We start from the raw sequence: 21,129 nt of genomic DNA, 5'->3' as shown, positions 1-21,129 counted from the left end.
CATTGTTCATATTCCACACCATAACCCTTAGCGGATTAGGTGTCCAACAAAAATAATTAAATTACAAAGTTATTTTAAATTATTATTATTATTTGTAAAAAAATCAATATATAAGTTAAACATATATACATATAAAAAAACAGGGAACAAGACTTTTAATCATGGAGATTTATGTGCACTTTACCATGGAGATTCTTACTCTGTAAATAGGATTTGTTAGGATACTATGAGCCAATACCATGTCTTATTAATACCACATGCCCAAAAACCATAACTTACTCCATATGAGGCTTGTTCATATCACACTTTTTTAAATTAATCAATTTAATTAAAATGATGCCCAAAAACCATAACTTACTCCATATAAGGCTCGTTGATATGACACTTTCTTAAATTAATCAATTTAATTAAAACGATGAAAATAGTAACCTCTTTGAAGATAAATCTCAAACATTGATCTATGTGTATTATTATGAATATTTTAGAATATTGCATGGAGGTTAAATCCTTATCATTCACCTTACATTCACAACAAAAAAATTTAACAAAAACACATAATACATATTATTTAAATGAGAGTAAAAATAAATATCAAATGTCTAACGAAGGGAAACAAGAAAATCCATCATAAAAAAATTACTAGAAAGTTGGGAGTACATCTCAAATTTATCCCTTGCCAACCATAAAAGTGAGAATAAGATTATTGATGTTCAAACAAAATGAATAATAGTTTTAATTATAACTAACTAAAACTTATATATCCATTTTTTTTTCTTTTATAATTAATATTGTTTTTTTGTAATTTTGTAATTTTAATATTGAACATCTCTCAACTCCAGGTTAAGCATCAAGACAATCACACACTATTCTCATAATGAGTTATAAAATGTGCCTTTAAACACAATTAAAAATTAATAATTTCTAACATTTTTTTTCTACCATATTTAAAAATAAAAATACTAAAAAAACAATTAATACAATTTTTTTAATTAATAAAATTTATTGGTTTTAGAGGACAACAAACGCTATAATTATTATCATTAAAATTAGATTCAGTTATATTTCAATTTCCTTTCCGACAAAGAATTATCATTCGTTTACTTCTCTTTCTCAATTTTATTAATTCTTTTATCTACAAATTTTCCATTAATAGATTACATTTTTTTTCATTTCAATATTAATTTATTTTCTTTCATGGATTTAAGAAAATCAAAATTTATAACATTATAAAATTTTAAAACTTTACATTTTAATGTTTTTTGATTAATCACTTAAAGGAAATTATCAAATAAAAAATTAATAATTATTAAAAATCACTCCTCGTAATTTTATTTATAACATTTTTCTTAATCGCATTATAAGATGCATCTAAATCAATTATAAATTTTATTTCATCAAAGTATATTAATGACTCAGTTGAATGTAGAAAATTTTATTTCATCACATTAGCTTAATGACTTCGTTGAATGTAGAAACTTCATTAACAAATTTTAAAACCTAAAAAATCATCCAGAAATGAGATTCTCAATATTTATTATTATTGTATAATATATGCGAATCCATATGCATATCAAAACAACTAAATAAATACATGTTCTAACATAAAGTTTTCATAATTTTTTTATAACTTTTAATCCATAATTGAATAATTATGAGTTAAAACGTTATTATTATATATGTATATAATTTTATAAGTTTTAATGAACGCATAAACAAATAGAAGTTTGAACATCATTATATTATATTAAAAGCTTAAAAAATTGATCGTACATCATTCCCATGGATAATAATAATAATAATACCTTTACCAACACTCTTTCAAAGTAATTCACATTATATTTTAATTTCATTTATTACTTTTAACATCCACAAGAGAACGCCGTGTCGAACCAAGATGCTCGCACGGTAACTAGGCAGAGGGCCAAAAAGGAAAATATCTTGTAGTAAAGTTTAACGCGAGGGTAACTCATTGAGCGCACTGACTCCGTTAAGCAACATTAACATCTACTGTTAATTCCAAAGGAGAGAGAAGATGAGATGGATGATTATAGCATTAAATGTTAACATTCCATGCTAAGATTCGGCTCCCTCTCTCACCATGCGAGTTGGATGTGGAGTTGCAATTGGAATTGGGCGTCCTCAACGGTTTTTCATGGTGGTAGCACAACCAGTCCGCAATTTTTAGCGCCTACGGTTTTTTTCTCTTTGCATTTTGAAGCGTTTCAATTGTTCAGTGTGGCCCTTAATTGCCCCGGATGCGGCTGCTTCGTTTCTTTTTTTTTTTCTTATGGGACGATACAGAATCTAGGGCTCTCTCCCGAACCTGTTCTGTAATCATGGACGCCAGCAGGAAGTTGCGAGGTCGCAGGCCGGGCTCAATTCGTGGTTTGAAGATGTCCGAATGATCTTTTATTGCGGAAATTCACTTCTAGTTTTACCGAATTCATCGAAAGTCGGAATTATTCAACACAAGAAGGTCCCGCCGGAGAAAAAGGCAGAAACATTTCCGTGGTATGTCGGATTTCTTATTTTATGCTTTTAATTTGTTCGAATTTTGCTAGAATGTGTCATTTGAACAATTCTTTAGGGGTTATCCATGATTACTATACTGTAATTCTTTTTGCCTTTTTGAAGTTGTCCGAAATATCTTCCCGTCAGCAATTTGTGTATCAAGATGTCTGAAAATTTGAATCGGAGTATTGGAGACAATACGGAGTTCTGGTCGAGTTCGGTTTAATTTCTGTAGGAGGTTGTGTTGGCCCTGTTGTGTGGATAAGAGTTGCTTTCATAGCATTTGCAAGGTGTACGTTTTATGTCCAATGGCTATTGTTAAGAGAGGATATAGGGTTTCTGGGGTTAGCAGCCAATCCCAATGTCAGGCACCGTGCAATTCTTCTATTTATGACGACGGGTTTAGTGGGAAGCACTGTCGGCCGTATCAGGACGACGACGATGGCGACGATGATGCAGACTCCAGTTCTGCGTCGGAGTCGTCGGAGTCGTCGGATGGTTGCGACGTTGGAGAGAGAGGCACAGAATTGTGCCGTGTTGGGGAGCAGAATTGTAATATCCCTTATGAGCTTTTCGACCTGCCAGACTTGAGACCTGTATTGTCCCTTGATACGTGGAATCACTTCCTTACAGATGAAGAGCGCTTCAGACTTTCGGCTTATCTCCCCGATGCTGATCAGCAGACATTCATGCATACGTTGAAAGAATTGCTGGCTGGAGAGAATATCCATTTTGGCAGTCCTCTGGTTGAACTTTTTGATATGTTGAAAGGGGGTCTTTGTCAGCCGCAAGTGGCTCGGTACCGGGAAGGTCTGAAGTATTTGGAGAGGAAAGAGCATTATCACTTTTTAAGAACATATCAGGATAACATGGTCAGTAATCTTCTTGAAATGAGGGAAACTTGGGAACGCTGCAGCCACCTAAGTATTGATGATAGGCTTAGCATTTGGAATTTAAGGAAATGTAGGAAGGCTTTCAGAGCTGAACCGCAAGCTTTGCCACCAAGGCTTTCAGAGCAAAAGCAGAAGTTCAAGCATTTACTAAATGAAAAAATAGGACCATTGACACGCTCGATCAAAATGCCCAAGCTAACTAGGGATGAAAACTTGTTGGAAGTAGTTGAGCCTCCTCCGAAACAAAAGGCCTCGACTAACAAACTTGATGGCAAGTATTCATTGGCAGGAAAGATGCATGCTAAGACTTCTTTGGAGGTCCACAGCTCTAGGACATTGCAATCGAAAGAGACTGAAAAATTTGGAAAACGATTTCCAGAAGAAATGCCGAAACTAGGAAAAAGAAATGTTTTGATGAAGCATGGGTGGACTGGATTGCGGCCTGAAATCGGTCAACATGCACAATTTTCAGAATTACAGGATTTAGGAATTAAATCTGAACCATTGTCGTTGCTTCCTTCTGTCAACAAGTGGGAAGCTGATGACTTTGTTGGAGAGACATCATTTACAATGCGGAAGACAAGAAGTAGGACCAAAATTAACAGCTCAGAAACATCTTTCAGTCATGCAAAAGGAAACCAATCTTGGAATTATTCAAATAGCAATGCAGGTCAAGAGACAAGTAGCTCACCACATGGCAGAAAGTTGGGAAGGATAAAGGAGCCAGAAATGTATAACAGGATAGGTGTCCAGGCCCCTTCACAGTTCAGTGAAAACATTGGACGATTCAAGCAAGAAAGCAATCTTGCAAGAGGGAGGACAATTTTTGCAGATTCTGAAAAAAGAGGAGAAAGGACAAAAGTATTGGAAGTGGGCACAAGAAAGCACCCACAAGAACTATCAAAGGAAAAAGTGAATATAATATCATCAAAAAATTCAAGGAAATATCCCCAGGAGAGAGTCATGTTTGATCTTTATTCAGACGCTGAGGAGAAAGGACAAAACTCAGAAAAAATGAAAAGAAATATTTTTGAGCATCAGAAAAGCCCAACTAAACAGTACAGACTACCAGTTGATCATGATTTTGCTTGTATCAAGCAACAGTCCTTGCCATTTTTGCTAAAACAAAATTCCAACAAAGAGGACATGAAACAACCAGAACCATGCAAAGAGAAGAAAGGGACAACTGACTATTTTAAAAACTCGAAGAAACTTAAAAGAAAGAATGGAGCAATCAATCAATCATCAAAAGAACTGTTGAGGATCTCAGCAAAGAAAAAGAAATCAATTGAACAGTCCTTGGGAGAGCACCAGGTAGAGTGTCTAGAAGTTCAGTCAGCACTTGCACAGAATAGAAGATATGCATTGGGTGTTAGCTTGTCTTTGGATAACCCAAGATCTGATGAAGGGAAGAAAAAGAAAAGAAATCAAAGACCAATTGATAACGAGCCTGAAGAATTAGTATGTTCAGAAAACCCCAAAGAGCATACGGAGATTCCAAAAAGGTTTCAAAGAAAATTCAAGGACTCAGAGAAAAGTGAGACAGATGAAATTCTTCTATCTCAGACAGAAGAATATCAGGATGTTGATGAAATTGGTGATACAAAACTGGTTTCAAGCATTCACAATGATGCTCAAATGAGTTTATATCTGCAGTCAGGTGAAGATAAGTTTCTGCATAAAAGAGCGAAGACTAACTTGGAAGAGGATGCAGAAATAGTTGTTGGGGTAGTTTCAAATAGATCAGTTGGCAATTCACAGTATGGTTTACATGAGCAGACAGACAAGGAGAAGCCATTGAAGAAAATGGGGAAGAAGATGTCAAAAGCAGATGCTGTTGTCCTTACTGAAGGGAAAGAATTGAATGGGTTGCATGTTAACCCTAGGTTTGGTTCATGCCAGGAATTGGTTGGAGCAAAGCCATTGAAGAGAGGTGCTAAGAAGGCAGAGGATGCCAAAATCCTTGATAGGATGGCAGAGTCTAATGGAATTAAAGGTAGTGCCCAGCCCCTTATGTGCTTGGATGGAGATGAATGCAAGCCTGGAAATAGAAAATCAAGGAAAGTAAAAGCTGATGCTGAAATCCTTGGTAGGGTGTCAGAGCTAAATGCTTTGCACAATAGTGATCAGCCCAACTGCCAACAGATAGATGAAAGTAAGCATGGGAAAAAACAAGTGAAGGAGGATAATATTGTATCCTTAGCAACCTTGTCTTCCAAACAAGCTATTATAGCTGATAAAGTAACCACAGACACAAAACCCTCAAAGAAGCTCCCCCCTATGGCTATACCATCAGTTGCTTCCAGTTTTTCATTCTCTGTTATACATTTTCTCTCTGCTGTTAGAACAACTATGCTTTTCCCCTCTGCAGAAGATATTTCAGAGGTGGTCAATCATTCTGAAAAAAGTGATGGGGAGAGAGAGAGCTCAAACCAGGAGGGTCAGTTCACATTTTCTTCTGATGGGAAGGCTGAGGATCAAAATTGTGTGTTCTTAAATTGCCGCCTTGATGGCCATCCTGACATGTGTAAAACAGGTATAGATCCCAGTTATCCAGAACGTGAAAGACAAGCCAGCCCATCCTCTATTCCTTTCCAAGAAATTGTCAAGCGGGTGCAGATGAATCCGGGGGATCCTTGTGTCCTTGAAACACAAGAGCCACTTCAGGATCTAGTTCGTGGAGCATTAAAAATTTTTGCTTCAAAGACAGCACCTCCAGGAGTCAAGGGTTGGAAGCCCCTTGCAGTCTATGATAAATCTACCAGGAGCTGGTCATGGATTGGTCCAGTGGTATCTAGCTCCCCAAGGCACGAGTCCATGGAAGTCCAGAGTTCTCCAGAAGCATGGGGCATTTCTCAGAAGATGCTTTTAAAATTGGTGGAAGCATTTGCAAATTGGCTGAAAAATGGGCAAGAAACTCTTCAGCAGATTGTTCTTCTGCCTACCCCACCACCACCATCAATGCCAACATGTATAGATGAAAAGGAAAGATTTCGGGACTTGAGAGCTCAGAAAAGTTCAATCACTATCACCCCAAGTTCTGCTGATATGAGAGCTTATTTCCGTAGAGAAGAAGTTCTTCGATACTCTGTTCCTGACAGGGCCTTCTCTTACACTGCTGTAGATGGGCGTAAGGCAGTTGTTGCTCCACTGAGGAGATGTGGTGGCAAACCTACCTCAAAGGCTCGGGACCATTTTATGCTGAAGCCTGATAGGCCCCCTCATGTGACAATACTATGCCTTGTGAGAGATGCAGCTGCTAGATTGCCTGGGAGCATCGGCACAAGGGCAGATGTTTGTACACTTATCAGGGATTCTCAGTACATTGTAGAAGATGTATCAGATGCACAAGTTAATCAGGTTGTTAGTGGAGCATTGGATCGCCTGCATTATGAGCGCGATCCTTGTGTGCAATTTTATGGAGATAGAAAATTGTGGGTTTACTTACACTCTGAAAGAGCTGAAGAAGATTTTGAGGATGACGGGACATCTTCTACAAAGAGATGGAAAAGGCAAAAGAAGGACAATGTCGAGAATTTGGACCCTGCGCCTTGTAATGATGGTACTTATCATGGCATGGATGATCAGGATGGTTGTGGCTCAGGCCTTGGGTTTGATTTCTGCTCTCCTGATTATAATGGCGACTCATCATCTATATATTCTGGTGGCAAGGCAGAACTTGTGTACAATAAGAATGGTTCTTTGACTAGTCCTCGTGTTCTCAGAAGTGGTTTCAATGGGTCAAATATGGATGATGGTATGGTACCATTTATAGATCTCCCTCCATCTATACATTCTGTTCCTGGTAGTATGCATGAAAGTCATCCGATGGGGTGGGAGGTCCTTGGATTAAATCCATTGGGTCATGGGTCAAATCTTAAATCTCAAGAGCACATATCAAATAAGGACTTTGATAATGACACATTTAGTAGAGAGAGACCAATTGAACTCCTAAGGGCCGGCCTGCTATGAGGATTCTAATGATTACTTCCATCCATGATGCTAAAGGTATATTTGCTTTCTATTGTTTCTTTCTTTTGTGAGCTTTTTGTATTTGCTTTTATTGTAAATGTTTTGTTTTGCATGGCTTAGTAGTAGGAAGATCCTTGTCAGATAATGTTTAAACCAGAAACTCTAGCTAGCAGCATTATATATATATATACTTGGAATGAAAGCATGAGAAACCCCTGAATACTTCCCCACATTTCATGGATGATAAACCGGGTAAACTGTCAGCCTTGATTATGGGGCCTTGCCCTCAGGGAATCGAAGAGAGTCGAACCCGTGTCTGCAACAAGTAGCAACAATATCAAAGAACTTCATGTCTGGCTCTAGGCCATTTATCCTTGGGGCTAGATAGCAGTATTATATGACTATGTAAACAGAAAGTTCTTCATGTGTTGTCATTTTGTAAATGTTTTTTCCTCGTCAGATAATGTATAAACTAGAAACTTTTAGGAAGTTAGTTCTGTTATATGCATATCCAAACTTATACGTAGCCGTGACATCTGGATCAAAGACTTTGAGTCTTTAATCTGAGATGACCACTTTATCATAACTTAAAGGTCAACATGCACAAAATGTTGAACATATTCTAGCAGGCTTTCCTGCCCCCTTTTCTTCAGTTGGAAATTTGGAATAACTAAATTGTAAATCGGTTATAAACAATTCAAAAAGTAAAGCCCTAGCATCTGCTTGGAGTCATCTGCAATCAGGTTTATACAATCGTGATATCACTCCAATGTGCGAATATGACCATGCAATCAAAATTCATCATTATGAATACGTTTTCTCATATAAAATCAAATAGTTATAAGTTATAACTATGGAAAGTGCTAAGTTCTATTTCACACTATAGCAAATGCCCTCTCTAATGGGGGCTTATAAGGAACACTCATTCATTGAGATAAGGATTATTAAAGATGTACTTATACACTCAAGCCTATCCTTTATCCATGAGAAAATGATTGTGATGGGTGCACACCATGCAGAGACAAGCTTGACTCTAATAACCTCCTATCGAGAGGATTAATTTTCGTTTACTCTTTACCTATGGCATTTTTTGTATGTGCTCTACTTCAGAGTACTTGGTTAGATATCTTTTTTGAGCTTTGGAGGATGCTTCTTGTTTCAATAGATCTTGAACATCACACTTATTTGCTTTGTTAGATCAATGATCTAGTATTGAGTTGATTGTTATCCCTTCTTTCTAGTTTGTGCCTTTGGCATGAGCCTTTCTTCGGTCAAATTTTCTTATGTTTGTATGCTTCCAGAGTTTAGAGGCATTTGACTTAGAAATCTTGGGAAGAATTCCAGTATTGAGGACTTTTTTGCCTTTAACAATCTGAAACAAAAGTTCCTTTGAAGTGAGCTCTTACTCATCTTACTGAAGCACCTTCACGTTGACTTACATTTCAATATATCGTTGCTCCATTGTTCTTTATTTGAGGTATATGCTTCCAATTTCCTAGTAAAGGGGGTTACACTATTGCCAAGTGTAGTGTGCAAATTGAGATGCCTAACATCCATTTCCAATATTGATACGACCTAGTTTTATCTATTCGACATTGAATTGTTAAGTTTGATTTATCATGACTGGAACTGAAGCAGCACATTTTTACCTCCAAATCATGGCTCAAACCAGAACTGGACTGGAACTGGCTGTCAAACTGATAAACGACTTGGTTGACAAAAAATTACATAAAATATTCAAGTTTTACACACACACACACATATATTGATGCACATCAATGTAAGTCCAAACCATTAGACACCTGATATGAAAAGTTTGCTGATTTATGTTGCATGTAAGGTTGCAAAGAGGCAAAACCTCATTGTGATACATAGTTCTGATACATAAATTAAACTTCTGAGAACGAAATACACAAGCAATTAGGCTCTAAATGCCTCCAAAGTCCAAAAATCATAAAACTGTAATCCTGTGAGTGACAATTGAGACCACTGGAGATAACACTGGATCAAACTGGTTTGAAGTGCTTAATATGAACTCTAGCTCATTAGACTGACTCATGCAAGTCAAGGAATCTGAAGTTTGCTTTCATTGCCAAATGCTTTCAACAGCTGTTGCCATTTGACATTTTAAATCAGTTGGTACCACTGAGCAGCCTATATGTTTCAATTAGTTAGCATCATTGGGTACCGTGATCCCCTTCTAGGTTACAATCCTAGAATCCCACAATTTCTATCTCAAAGGTTGGAGAAGAAGGGGTATAGGGTCGTGCGTCAGAAGTTAAGAAACACCAAGATGACCAAGACTGACGCAACACAGTGAAGGCGAGTAGATTCATTCTCAATGCTATTATCACATGAGGGAATGTGAAGGCAAGGAGATTCATTCTCAATGCTATTAAAGACCACCTATTCCCTCATGTGATAGGGAAGAAGTTTGCTAGTGAGATGTGGGATTCCCTAGTAACACTTCACCAAAGCTCTAATGAGAATAGGAAGATGGTGTTGCATCAGAAGTTAAGAAACACCAAGATGACCAACACTGACACGGTGACCTCATACCTCACCAAGATCACATAGGTGAGAGATGAGTTGGCTGCGGTGGGAGAGATTATTCCTAAGGATCAGTTGGTTAGGACAACATTGGATGGTTTTCCCAAGCAGTGGGATGGATTCATAGATGGCATTGTTGCCAGAGAGCATTTTCCTGATTGGAGGAGGATGTGGGATGATTTCATCCAGGAGGAGACCAAGAGGAGTGCCAAGAGTGGCAGCCAGTGTGGTGGGGTAGATGAGGAGGAGAATGTTGCCCTCACAGCTAAGGGAAAGAAGAAGGCCAAGAAGGGGTCTTCTAGTGGGGCCAAGCAGTAGAAGGGGAAGCAGAAGGCCAAAGAGAAGGACATCAACGAAGTGAGATGCCTTGCATGTAAGAAGATAGGTCACTATGCCTTTCAATGTCCCAACAAGAGTGGGAAGAGTAAGGGCGTAACAACTTCAACAGAGGTGGATGAATTTTTCGCCAAGTTTGACGTAGAGTTTGCTTTAGTGGTGAGTCTTGCCACTAGTGTCACGTCTTCTATTGTTTGGTTTGTAGATAGTGGAGCTTCCTGCCATATGATTAGAGTGAGGGAGCACTTTACGAGTCTTACAGAGGATGGCATAGACTTGGAAGTGGTGCTTGGAGATAACTCCAAGGTCAGAGCAGCAGGAGTGGGGATTGTATCCTTTCAAAGGGAGTCATTGCCTCCCCTGAAAGTGACAAAGGTCTTATATGTTCTAGGGTTGAAGAAGAATCTAATTTCAGTGTTGAGCATTGAGGACGGGGGATATGTAGTGGTATTCCGAGATGGACATGTGCTTATGTATCCCAAGGGATCCAACATCACTTGTGCTAGAGTGATTGGGGTCCGGAGTGGGAGATTTTACAGGTTAATGTTTCACCCTATTAGTGCTTTAGTGGCACAGACCAACAATAGTGAGTTGTGTGAGATATGACAAAGGAGGATGGCCCCCTTGCATCATGGAGCATTCAAGATGCGGAGAGAGATGGTTACAGGGTTACTTGATTTCAACATTGAGCACCATGATGTTTGCAGGGGGTGTGCTTTGGGAAAGTACACCAAGACACATTTCGTGAGCAGTGATACCAGGGTAGTAGGTATTCTAGATTTGATACACTGATGTTTGTGTTCCTATGTCTCATGTATTATTGAGAGGTTTTGAGTACTGTGTTACTTTCATTGATGACTACTCTAGGAAGACCTGGATTTTCTTTATGAAGACCAATGAGTCTTCAAGAGGTTCCAAGAGTTTAAGGCTCTTGTGGACAACCAAGAGGGGAAGAAGATCAAGGTCTTGAGAATAGACAATGGCGGTGAGTATACCTCCAATAAGATGAAGGAGTTCTTTAGGAGTGTGGGCATCAGAAGGGAGTACGTAGTGCCTTATAACCTCCAACATAATGGGGTGGCAGAGAGGAAGAACATGGCCATAGTGGGTGTAGTGAGAGCTATGTTGCATGCTACCTTTCTTTTTATGGGCCGAGGCGTGTAACACTACAATGTACTTGCAGAACAGGAGTCCACACAGAGTCTTGGGGAGTAAGACTCCTAAGGAGGCTTTTCTGGGAAGAAGCCTGAAATTGGGCACATCAAGGTTTTTGGGTGCGTTACATATTCAGACAACCTTGAGGAGAAGAGGATGAAGCTGGAACCCATTGCAGAGAAGGGCATTCTTGTGGGTTACAATGAGACTTTCAAGGCTTACTGCATATACATTCTTGCACAGAGGAAAGTTGTCTTGAGGAGGGATGTGAGATTTGAGGAGGAGAGGGCCTTGAGGAGGTCGAGGGTGGATGATCGGGGAGAGCAACAGGCTCCTCAGCAGGGGGCCACACCACAGGTTTCAGGATTTACAGGTGGTTCACCAAGCTCAGGAGGATCATCAACTTCTGTGGTGACATCATCACAAAGTTCAGGATCACTGGGCACAGGATCTCAGAGTACAAGTTCACCATAATCCATAGGAGGGGCATACTCGTCAGGAGGAGAGGTTCCAGGGGAGGATTTTCCCATACCAGTTGAGGAGGCTACTTCAGGGAAGAGGAAGCCAAGATGGCTTCGTGAGACCCTGAAGGAAGCACATGAGACAGTGAGGAGACCCAAGTGGTTAGTTAGGGAGAGCAGACCACTAGCGAGGATGGGTGGTTATGTGTCAGTTGTTGTGGAGATTGTGCTAGCTAGCTACGAGTCAACATATTTGGAGGGATGCCATGGTGGAGGAGTATGCATCCATCATGAAGAATGATGTGTGGGAGATAGTGCCGAGACTTGAGGGGAAGTCAGTGGTGCCTTCCAGGGGGCTCTACAAGATCAAACATGCTGTGGATGGTAGAATAGAGAAGTTCAAAGCTATTTGTGGCTCAAGGGTTCTCACAAGTGGAGGGAGTTGACTATGAGGAGACTTCGCACTAGTTGCTTGTTATAACTCTAATAGAGCAGTGATCTCCATAACAACTGAGATGGGGTGGAAGATCCACTAGATAGATATGAACACTGCCTTTCTCAATGGGGTCATACAGGAGGAGGTGTACATTGAGCAACCACAGGTCTTTGAGGTGCATGGGAGAGAGTCTCATGTGTGTAGGCTTAAGAAAACCTTATATGGACTAAAGTAGGCGTCGAGAGCATGGTACGAGAGGATTGATGCTTACCTGTAGCAGACGGGTTTCTAGAAGAGTGAGGTAGATCCGAACCTATTTTTCATTATGAATGGTGAGGATCCACTCATTTTGGTTTTGTATGTCGATGATTTGTTTATTACAGGAGAGGAGAGACTCATTCAACACTACAAGAGGGTCCTTGCTTCAGAGTTTGACATGACACAATATGGGACTGATGCACTACTTTTTGGTGTTGGAGATTTGGTAGGAGGATGGGCATATCTTCGTGGGCTAGGGTAGGTATGCAGGTGACATACTAAGGAGATTTTGTATGGAGGATTGGAGGCCTATGGCTACTCGGATGATCACCAACTGGAACAAGCTGCATGCTTCAAATTTCAAGTTGGTGAACCCTACTATGTATCGTCAGTTGATCGGTTCGTTGATGTATCTGGTTAACACTAGTCTAGATATCTATTTTGCAATCAACACGTTGAGTTAGTTTATAATGGAGCCCAGTAGGGTGCACTGGGTGGTTGCGAAACATGTATTATGGTACCTACAGGGCACAGTGGACTATGGACTGGACTATATCTAGGGGGATGGAGTCAGGTTGACAGGTTGTATAAACTCAGATTGGGATGGTAGTGCTAGTGACCGGAAGAGTACTTCCAGATGTTGTTTCAAGTTGGGTTTGACAGTGGTGTCGTAGCTCAACAAGAAACAAAGATTAGTGGCACTAAGTTCTGCGGAGGCTTAGTACATTGTAGCCAGTTAGGCCGGTTGCGAGGCTATTTGGCTTCGCAAGTTGTTGTGTGGCTTATTTGGTCAAAGGCTGAGATCGACTATGATATACTGTGATAATCTGAGTTGCATTAAATTCACGAAGAATCTAGTATTTCATGATCGGTCAATGCACATAGAGATTAGGTACCACTTCATTCGGGATTGGGTTCAGAAAGGAGCAGTGAAGTTTGAGTACATATCTACTGAGGAGCAGGTTGTAGACATTCTCACCAAGTCATTGCCAACGGGCAAGCATGTATGTTTCAAAGACAAATTGGGAGTGGTGAGAAACCACCTTCCTTGTTAAGAGGGAGTGTTTAGAAAAGGTACCAAGGAGGTGTTTCCTAGTGCTTTTATCCTTTTTGCCTAGGAAAACACATAAGAACACTTTTTTAGTAAGCGACTTTATGAATTATAAAAGTCATGTGACTTAAAAGTCACTTTCTGAGGTACTTTAGTACTATGTACCTTATATTATTAAAGTCACTTTATGTTTTTAAGTTGATGTTATGTGAAAAAGGTACAAGGTACAAAAACAACATTAAAGTGACTAGGGAGCTCATTAATGAGGGCATGAAAGAGGGGGTCAAGTGAAGATTAGATCTCCACCATTGATCTATGAGAGTTGATATATAATCTCAGCCAAATATCAAAGGGTTAGGGTTCTCTCTGCATTATGAGAGACTAAAATGGGAAAAAGGCAAATAGAGCTCATTATTCTTCATGTGCATTGTTGGAGAAGAGGAGCAAGGAAAAAGAGAAGGGTTTGAGTTCGAGATAGAACTTTTGCAGTAGGAGAAGCACCTACAACAACTCGAATTCCAAGGCAGACCGAGTTCAAGCTGGGAGAGGCACCAATTTCTAGAATGTGTAGGTAGAAGATGCCAACACATTTTTTGAGGCAGGAAGAGAACGTTGCATTTGTGATTTTCGATGCAGAGATTCAGCCTGTCAGAGGCACGCATTTCCAGATCTATTAAGGTATCTTCCAACGAGATTTTCGAGGGAGTTTGGTTAGACATACAACATATAATTCAAGGCAATTAATGTTGGTTTGACAACACTGAAATCGAGGCAGATTTAGCGCATTTATAGTAGGCTTGTGGCACAATTTTCTTGGAAGAAAGAGTCAGACCCGTGTCTCAAATTTCAAGGCAATTAATGTTGTATAGTGGCCCGAAAATTTAAGCAGTGGAGTATCGACTGTATCCCAAAATTTGAGGAAGAAAAGGACTGCCTGAGGCACTCATTCCAAGGTTGGGATTGCTGGATTGTGGCACGTTTTCCAAGGGAGATAAGTATCTTATGTATATTTAATGCTATAATATTTTCCCGAGAAAAGAAAAAATAAAATCCTCATAACTGGTTTTCCCCTTGTGGGTTTTTCCTGTTGAAGAATGTAACTAGGTTCGGTCTTCATAATTGTACATGAGTCAAAATGAAATATACTTGTCAAAAGAAAGCAAAAGAATTTTTATTATTAATTGAATTGACTTGTTAAAGCATGGGCTTCATGCTTGGGTCAATTGTTGTAGTTCAAGCCTCCATTGTAGGTTTTCAGATTGTTTATTTAAGTCAAACTCAATTTTTTTTGGTCAAAAAGACTCCTCCATCAAGTCTCCTTACAAGTCGACCTTCAAAACTATTTGTCAACAAGTTAGCTTTCATCAAATTGACTCATGTCGGCTCATTTCAGTAGGAAACAACTATATATATGAGCATAAGGACTTCACACAAATTACAAAAAACAGTTCCGATCATTTTTCAGAGAATGGGTTCATAGAATTTCAGTGAAGTCACAGTACAATGAAGATGTAACTTCGCTATAAATTGTAGAGAAGGTTTCGGTGCCTCAATAGTGACAAGGTCTCGGTGCTATCACAATGATAAGGTTTCGGTGCTATCACAGTGACAAGGTTTTGGTTCCTTAACACAGTGACAAGAATTTGGTACTATCACAGTGACAAGGACTCGGTGCTCACATAGTGACATGAATTTTGGTATATCTCTGATTATGAGTTCGGTGCAAACACAGTGAAAGGAAGTCAAATGAGAAGTATATATATATGACTACAGATCATACTACACACATAACTGAGAAAGACCAAACAAGGATGACTTGATGGAGGGAGTCTCTAGTCTAGGTTGTGAGGGTCTTGGTCATCTCATCTTGTTTTGAATCTACTGAAGGAAGAATTATTGACCGGGTTTTCCCCTAGAGTGGGGTTTTTCCTTGGTTGTGTGCCTACATCTCGTGTCCTCTTCTATTTGTTGTTTGGCATTAGTCTTTATGACAAGGAAAAGATAAATTGAAAGAAAGAATAATAATAATGAAACATCACAAGATAATGTCATAATAAGATAAATCAAATATCTTGCCCCCCTCCTTGGATTTCTCAACATGGTATTAGAGCTATGGTGAAAGAAGGTTGAAAATCACCTCATTGGCAAGAAGATTTTGGAATTGGAGTAAAGTCACTATCAAAGATCGAATTCATTGTCAAGAATAGATCGAAGCATCCAAGACAAACAAAGGACTAAAGCCTTCATAGCTAAGATATAAAATTTGAAGGAACCTTCACTATAGGCAGGAGTTCATCATTTAAGGGCTGAACATGAGTTTATCACTTATCACCATCATGCTACAAGAACAGTAGCAGTCCTCCTACACTTGAAGAGCAGTTTGAAGTCCAAATTACTTCTATGAGGTGATCTAAGAATTTTGAGCACTATTGTGAACTTAATTCGAGATCTAAAGCCTACATTTGAGGATTGTGAAAGGGATCCGAACTCTGATCTGTGGAGAAGAAATTCAAGCCTTACTCTTGGAAGATCTAAATTGATAGGAAGATCTAGATTGATAGTCTGAGCCTATTCTCTCTATAACCAACACAAGGAACCAACTCAAAGAAATCAAGTAAGTATTGTCACTACTCCTTGCTTAACAAGATGCATATGCAACAAGTTTAATGGGCTATCAAATCAAAGGTATGTAAACACAAGGTACGTATATGCATGAGCTTTTAGATTTTCAATATATCTAATCTTAGATGGTTAATATAATTCTTGTTTACAATTAGTCTAGGATACAAAATGTAATCCCTAAATGACATACAAGAACCTTAATCCTTATCTTCTAGAGTTTACAAGTAATCTAGGATGTCAAGTAAAAGTCCTAATGTTGATTGGAAGAAGGAATAACTTGATCTTCGATATCATAGGATTCCATCCTCCATTGTTACATAGAAAATCTAACTTGAGAAATTAAAATCATGTTCTTGGTATCACATGTTTTGCTTGAAAGTATTTATTACACGTATAAAAGATCATGGCTTAATACAGAGAGAACACTCCAAGGAATTTGTACAAGGTTTGTCAAGGAACATCTCTAGGTATGTTTTAGACTATACACCTTATAAAACTCTCTTAATATAAAAGGTACGTTCATCATATTTTTAAATTTGTGCTACATTACTAACATCGTTATGTCTAGCTTTCCTGAATCTTAAAGATTCTTGTTTGGGTGATTCATCATTAGATAAATCTACCCTCTTCATATCTTTGATTACTTTTGTGGAACCCTAGAAAGGTTCATTGTGAAAAACCCTAACTTAAGGGTATGTTGATGATTATGTGTGGAACCCTAGCCTGCTTAGGGTTATTGTTGAAGTCTTGAGAAAATGCTTGATGCTTTCATGATGTCATGTTTGGGATTTTGGTATGGGTATGGAAACCCAACTTATTAGGGTTGAATGATAATCTTGAACCTTTGAAGTTTCGATAAGTTAGGGTTTGCTATATTTTGTATTGAAACCCTAGATCATTAGTCTTTGGTAAGGTGTATAAGCAAAACCCTTATAAATAAAATCCTTGGCATGTGTGTGTTTGTTCGATCATACCCTAATCAAGTTTGTTATATGTTTAACTTGTTGAAAAATGTAACTAGGTTCGGTCTTCATTTAGTGTATTTGAGCCATCATTAAATGTACTTGTCAAAAGAATAAAGGAAAGAATTTTTATTATTGGGTTTCATGCTGGGGTCATCATTATATTAGTCAAAGTCCCCATTGTGGGCTCCTATGATTAATATTGAGTTTATAGAGTCATTGTATATTCAAAGAGACCCTTCTTGGGCTTTTGAATCATGTAAAAAGGTTTAGTATTGAGTCAAATATGATTTATTTATCCTCCACACCAAGTTGGCTTAGAAGAGATTAAGTCGGCCTTAGGACACCAATTTGACCTCACTTGGAGCCTATAAATAGAAGGAAGTCGAATTCTGTTAAATTTGGCAACTAGGGCAAAACATCACTTTGGACAACTCTTATGAGGCAGTTGATATTTTTCTTGGATTCGTCTTTCCGAGAGGTGTAGGATTGATTTAAAAATCATTCCATTCTGACATGTACAAATGAAGTTATGAATTTATTTTGATTATGGACAAATTGTCAAGGTCGGCGAGCCATCAAATTAGCCTCCTCCAGCCTTCAACGTTGCATATAAATACAAGGTGCCTCCTCCTCATTTTGGCATCACTCTCATTCATCTCATCTTGATTGGGTACAAATTTTCGGGCTTCTCTCTCTCTCCACACGTGCAAAGGAAGGTTTGATTTTCTAGCTGTTGCGTTGACTAGATTTGGCCGAAATTTTAGGAGGCCAAAATTTCAGGGGATCGAAATTTCATGAGGCTGGAATTTCAGGAGATCGAAATTTCAAGAGGTCAAAATTTCAGGAGGCTGACTTTGACCAGTGTTGACTTCGGTTTTGTGAGGGAGACTTCTGTTTGGGTAGGTCGCCGTTTTGGGCACAAAAATCGAGGCAGTTTAACCCATGTGGTTGACCAGTGTTGACTGCCCTAGTTTTGGTTGTTGTGTTGACTAGGTTTGACTAGTTAATTTCACACTGTTTTGGGCTGCGTTATCTTGCTGTTGGACGCTGAGTTGACCAAGGTTGACAGAGTTGTTTTGGAGGTCAATTTCAGCCCTGTTGACCAACATTGACTTTTTGGTTAGGGCTTTTTGTTTCTGTTGTTTTGACTGATCAGATTGGGCAAGTGAATATTGTAAATTGCTCTCTCTCTTTGCTGAACTTTTGAAGAATCATAAGATGAATTGATTAAGGGTTTCCCCACATTAGGGTTTGTCCCTGGCTGATGCCATATCTTGTGTCCTCTTGTGTTGGCTTGTTTTCTATTGCTGTTGTTTATGTTCTATTTTCATTTTACTATCATGATGATATGATTGCTGAACTGGATATTGATATTGGGCTAATAAAGAAGTCGAAGTAAAATTGCTCTAAGCATAGAACATACCATTGTTATCCTAAAATTAACATGGTATCGACGTTGAGGTGAAGACAAAGCCCAAGCAAGAGTGAGAAGAGCAATCACCAAGAGGAGCAATCACTGATCAAAGACAAGATTCAATGGCTTCCACATCCTACTTCAAGTCTGATGATAAGCTTCATGATAAGTTTGATTATCATGCATGAAAGATGTCTCTTGATTTGACATTAGAAGAACAAGATGTGGTGGATTATGTGCAGGAAAAGATTTCAGAACCTCCTTCTAATGCACCGGCTGCCGCTAAAACCAAATACAAGAAAGGTGAAGTCAAAGCCATTTAGTTGCTTACATTTCCGATTTGAACACATCAAAGGAGATATATGACAGGTTGGTTGGCATGTTCAAATCTAGCAGTGCAAATCAAATTCTTTTTTTCCTCAAGAACAAGCTGAAGGATATAAAGAAAAAGGGAAAAGGTGAGGATATTCAATCCTACTTCATGAGGATTACCGAGATAAAAAATGATATTCTTTTGATTGGTGAAGCTATTGTTGACAGGGAGCTCGCTCTCATTGCCCTTGGAGGTCTTCCTCCCAAATTGCATGTGTTCAACACTACTATTCTCAATAACGACAGAATTCCAGGTTTTGAAGAATCACTGACTAGATGTTCTCAAGAAGAAACAAGGATGATGGAATTGGAGATGCCTTCGAATAGGAATAATCCTACCATATTCTCCGCTCATGCCAATAAGAAGAACAATGCAGGTTCAAAGAAGCAAAGTCAAGGAAGACCGAGATTCATTGAAGGAAGGGAAGATACTTTGTTTGCACAAGTTTGGTCACTATGTCAGGGAGTGTCCAAATAGAAAGGACACATCTCATGATGATGATCACAATCATTCTAGGGGCAACATCAACAATCAAAGGATTGGCAGGTTCAACAACAAAGGGAAAAGAAATGCTTCCGCTACTCAACTTGGAAATGATCGAGCTTCTAAAAGAACAAGAAACTCCAGGTATGATGAATCTAATGTTGTAAATTCTAAGCAAAAGGAATTTTATCTTATATCTGCCCTCTCTACTGCCTCTCCTTCGGATACTTTGGGAAATTGGTTGATTGATAATGGTGCCTCAAGGCACTTCAACGGGTACAAGGAAGCTCTTTCAAATTTGATAGAGAAGGATACAAATTTGGAAATTATCCTTGGAGACAATGCCACCTATCCCGTGAAGGGAATTGGGAATGTCACCCTTCAATTGAGTCAAGGTAACACTGTTCATCTTCAAGAAGTACTATATGTACCTGATCTAAAGAAGAATCTTGTCTCTATCTTGGCGATGGAAGACAAAGGATTCAAGGTGGCATTCATCGATGGAAAGGTATGTGTATGGAAAATAAATTTCAAAGAAGCATTTACTCTTGGATTCAGGGTTGACAGTTTATATCAAGTTGGAGGAAGTCCACTGGGAGCTATGTCTTGCGACACATCTCTTCAATCTGAACTATGGCACCATAGGTTTGCTCATCTTCACTACAAGGCTCTACCCGATTCAAGGAAGATGGTTACAACTATGCCCGAATTCAAAATAGAGCATGAAGGTGTATGTCAGGGATGTGGTGAGGGAAAACATACAAGGGGACCATTCCCCTCGAGTGATAGCAAGACCACAGACATTTTGCAAATTGGTTCACTCTGATATATCTGGTGCAATGCCTGTGAACTTGTTGGGAGGATACTTATATTATGCAACCTTTATAAATGATTTTTCTCGCAAGACTTGGATATATTTCTTGAAGAAGAAGGACGAAGTATTCTCATGGTTCTGTTCTTTCAAAGCTTTGGTCGAAAATCAAATCGGGAAGAAAATCAAAATATTGAGGATCGATAATGGAACCGAATACGAATCAAATGATTTCAAAGATTATTGTAGAGAAGCTGGTATTAAGAGGGAGACTACTACCACATATACTATCGCATATACTCATGATGTCACCTTCGATGAGGATGTTGCCCATGGTAAGATTAGTAACCTTCCTCTTCCAAGGAAGGACAAAAAAGCAGATTCAGGAAAGCAGGGAGAACCGCAGGATGAGCTAATGCCCGATGCTGAAGGACCAATGAATCCCATTGATCCACCCCCTCATGAGCCCTCTTCCTCAAAAAGGAGACCCTCATGGCTTAGGGAGACTCTTGAAGATGCCGAGAGACATGTTGCACCTAGGGGGACATTTCGTGAAAGCAAGACGCTGAATAGGTACGAAGCGTACTTAACTGCAATGAGCACCATTGTTCAATTTGAGCCTTGGAGCATCTCATCTCAAGCTAGTTCGATATCTCTAAGGAAGTTGGAGAAGTGTGAAGTGGGTCAAAAGAAGCTAAACAAAGTGCGAGTTGGGTGGAGTCTAAGGAGAAGAAGAAAATTGAACTTTTGGTGCCTCTCGCTCTTTGTTTTGTGCCCTAGTTTCGAAGATCGAAGTCTTCCAAGTTTCGCTGATGCCGGAAACTGCTACATAGTCGAA

At 39.0% G+C, this 21,129-nt stretch overlaps 1 protein-coding gene across 1 annotated transcript in view; it reads left to right on the top strand.

Annotated features, from left to right (window-relative positions):
* Positions 1 to 2,001: 2,001 nt before the first annotated feature.
* LOC149180185 (uncharacterized) overlaps positions 2,002 to 21,129 on the top strand; it is a 132,668-nt gene continuing 113,540 nt past the window's right edge. Inside the window, exons 1-2 of the mRNA XM_089415942.1 lie at positions 2,002 to 2,511; positions 2,635 to 7,412. Coding sequence (XP_089272068.1) covers positions 2,820 to 7,376 — 4,557 coding nt within the window. The 5' untranslated portion in view covers positions 2,002 to 2,511; positions 2,635 to 2,819 and the 3' untranslated portion in view covers positions 7,377 to 7,412. The remainder of the gene's footprint in view (positions 2,512 to 2,634; positions 7,413 to 21,129) is intronic.

Source organism: Pinus tabuliformis, chromosome 3_2, assembly GCF_031772625.1.
Source record: "Pinus tabuliformis cultivar Carrire ecotype Pingquan chromosome 3_2, CPIR1, whole genome shotgun sequence".
Classification (NCBI taxonomy): Eukaryota; Viridiplantae; Streptophyta; class Pinopsida; order Pinales; family Pinaceae; genus Pinus; species Pinus tabuliformis.
Note: the sequence above shows the minus strand (reverse complement) of the source record. Positions and strands in the feature narration are given on the sequence as shown.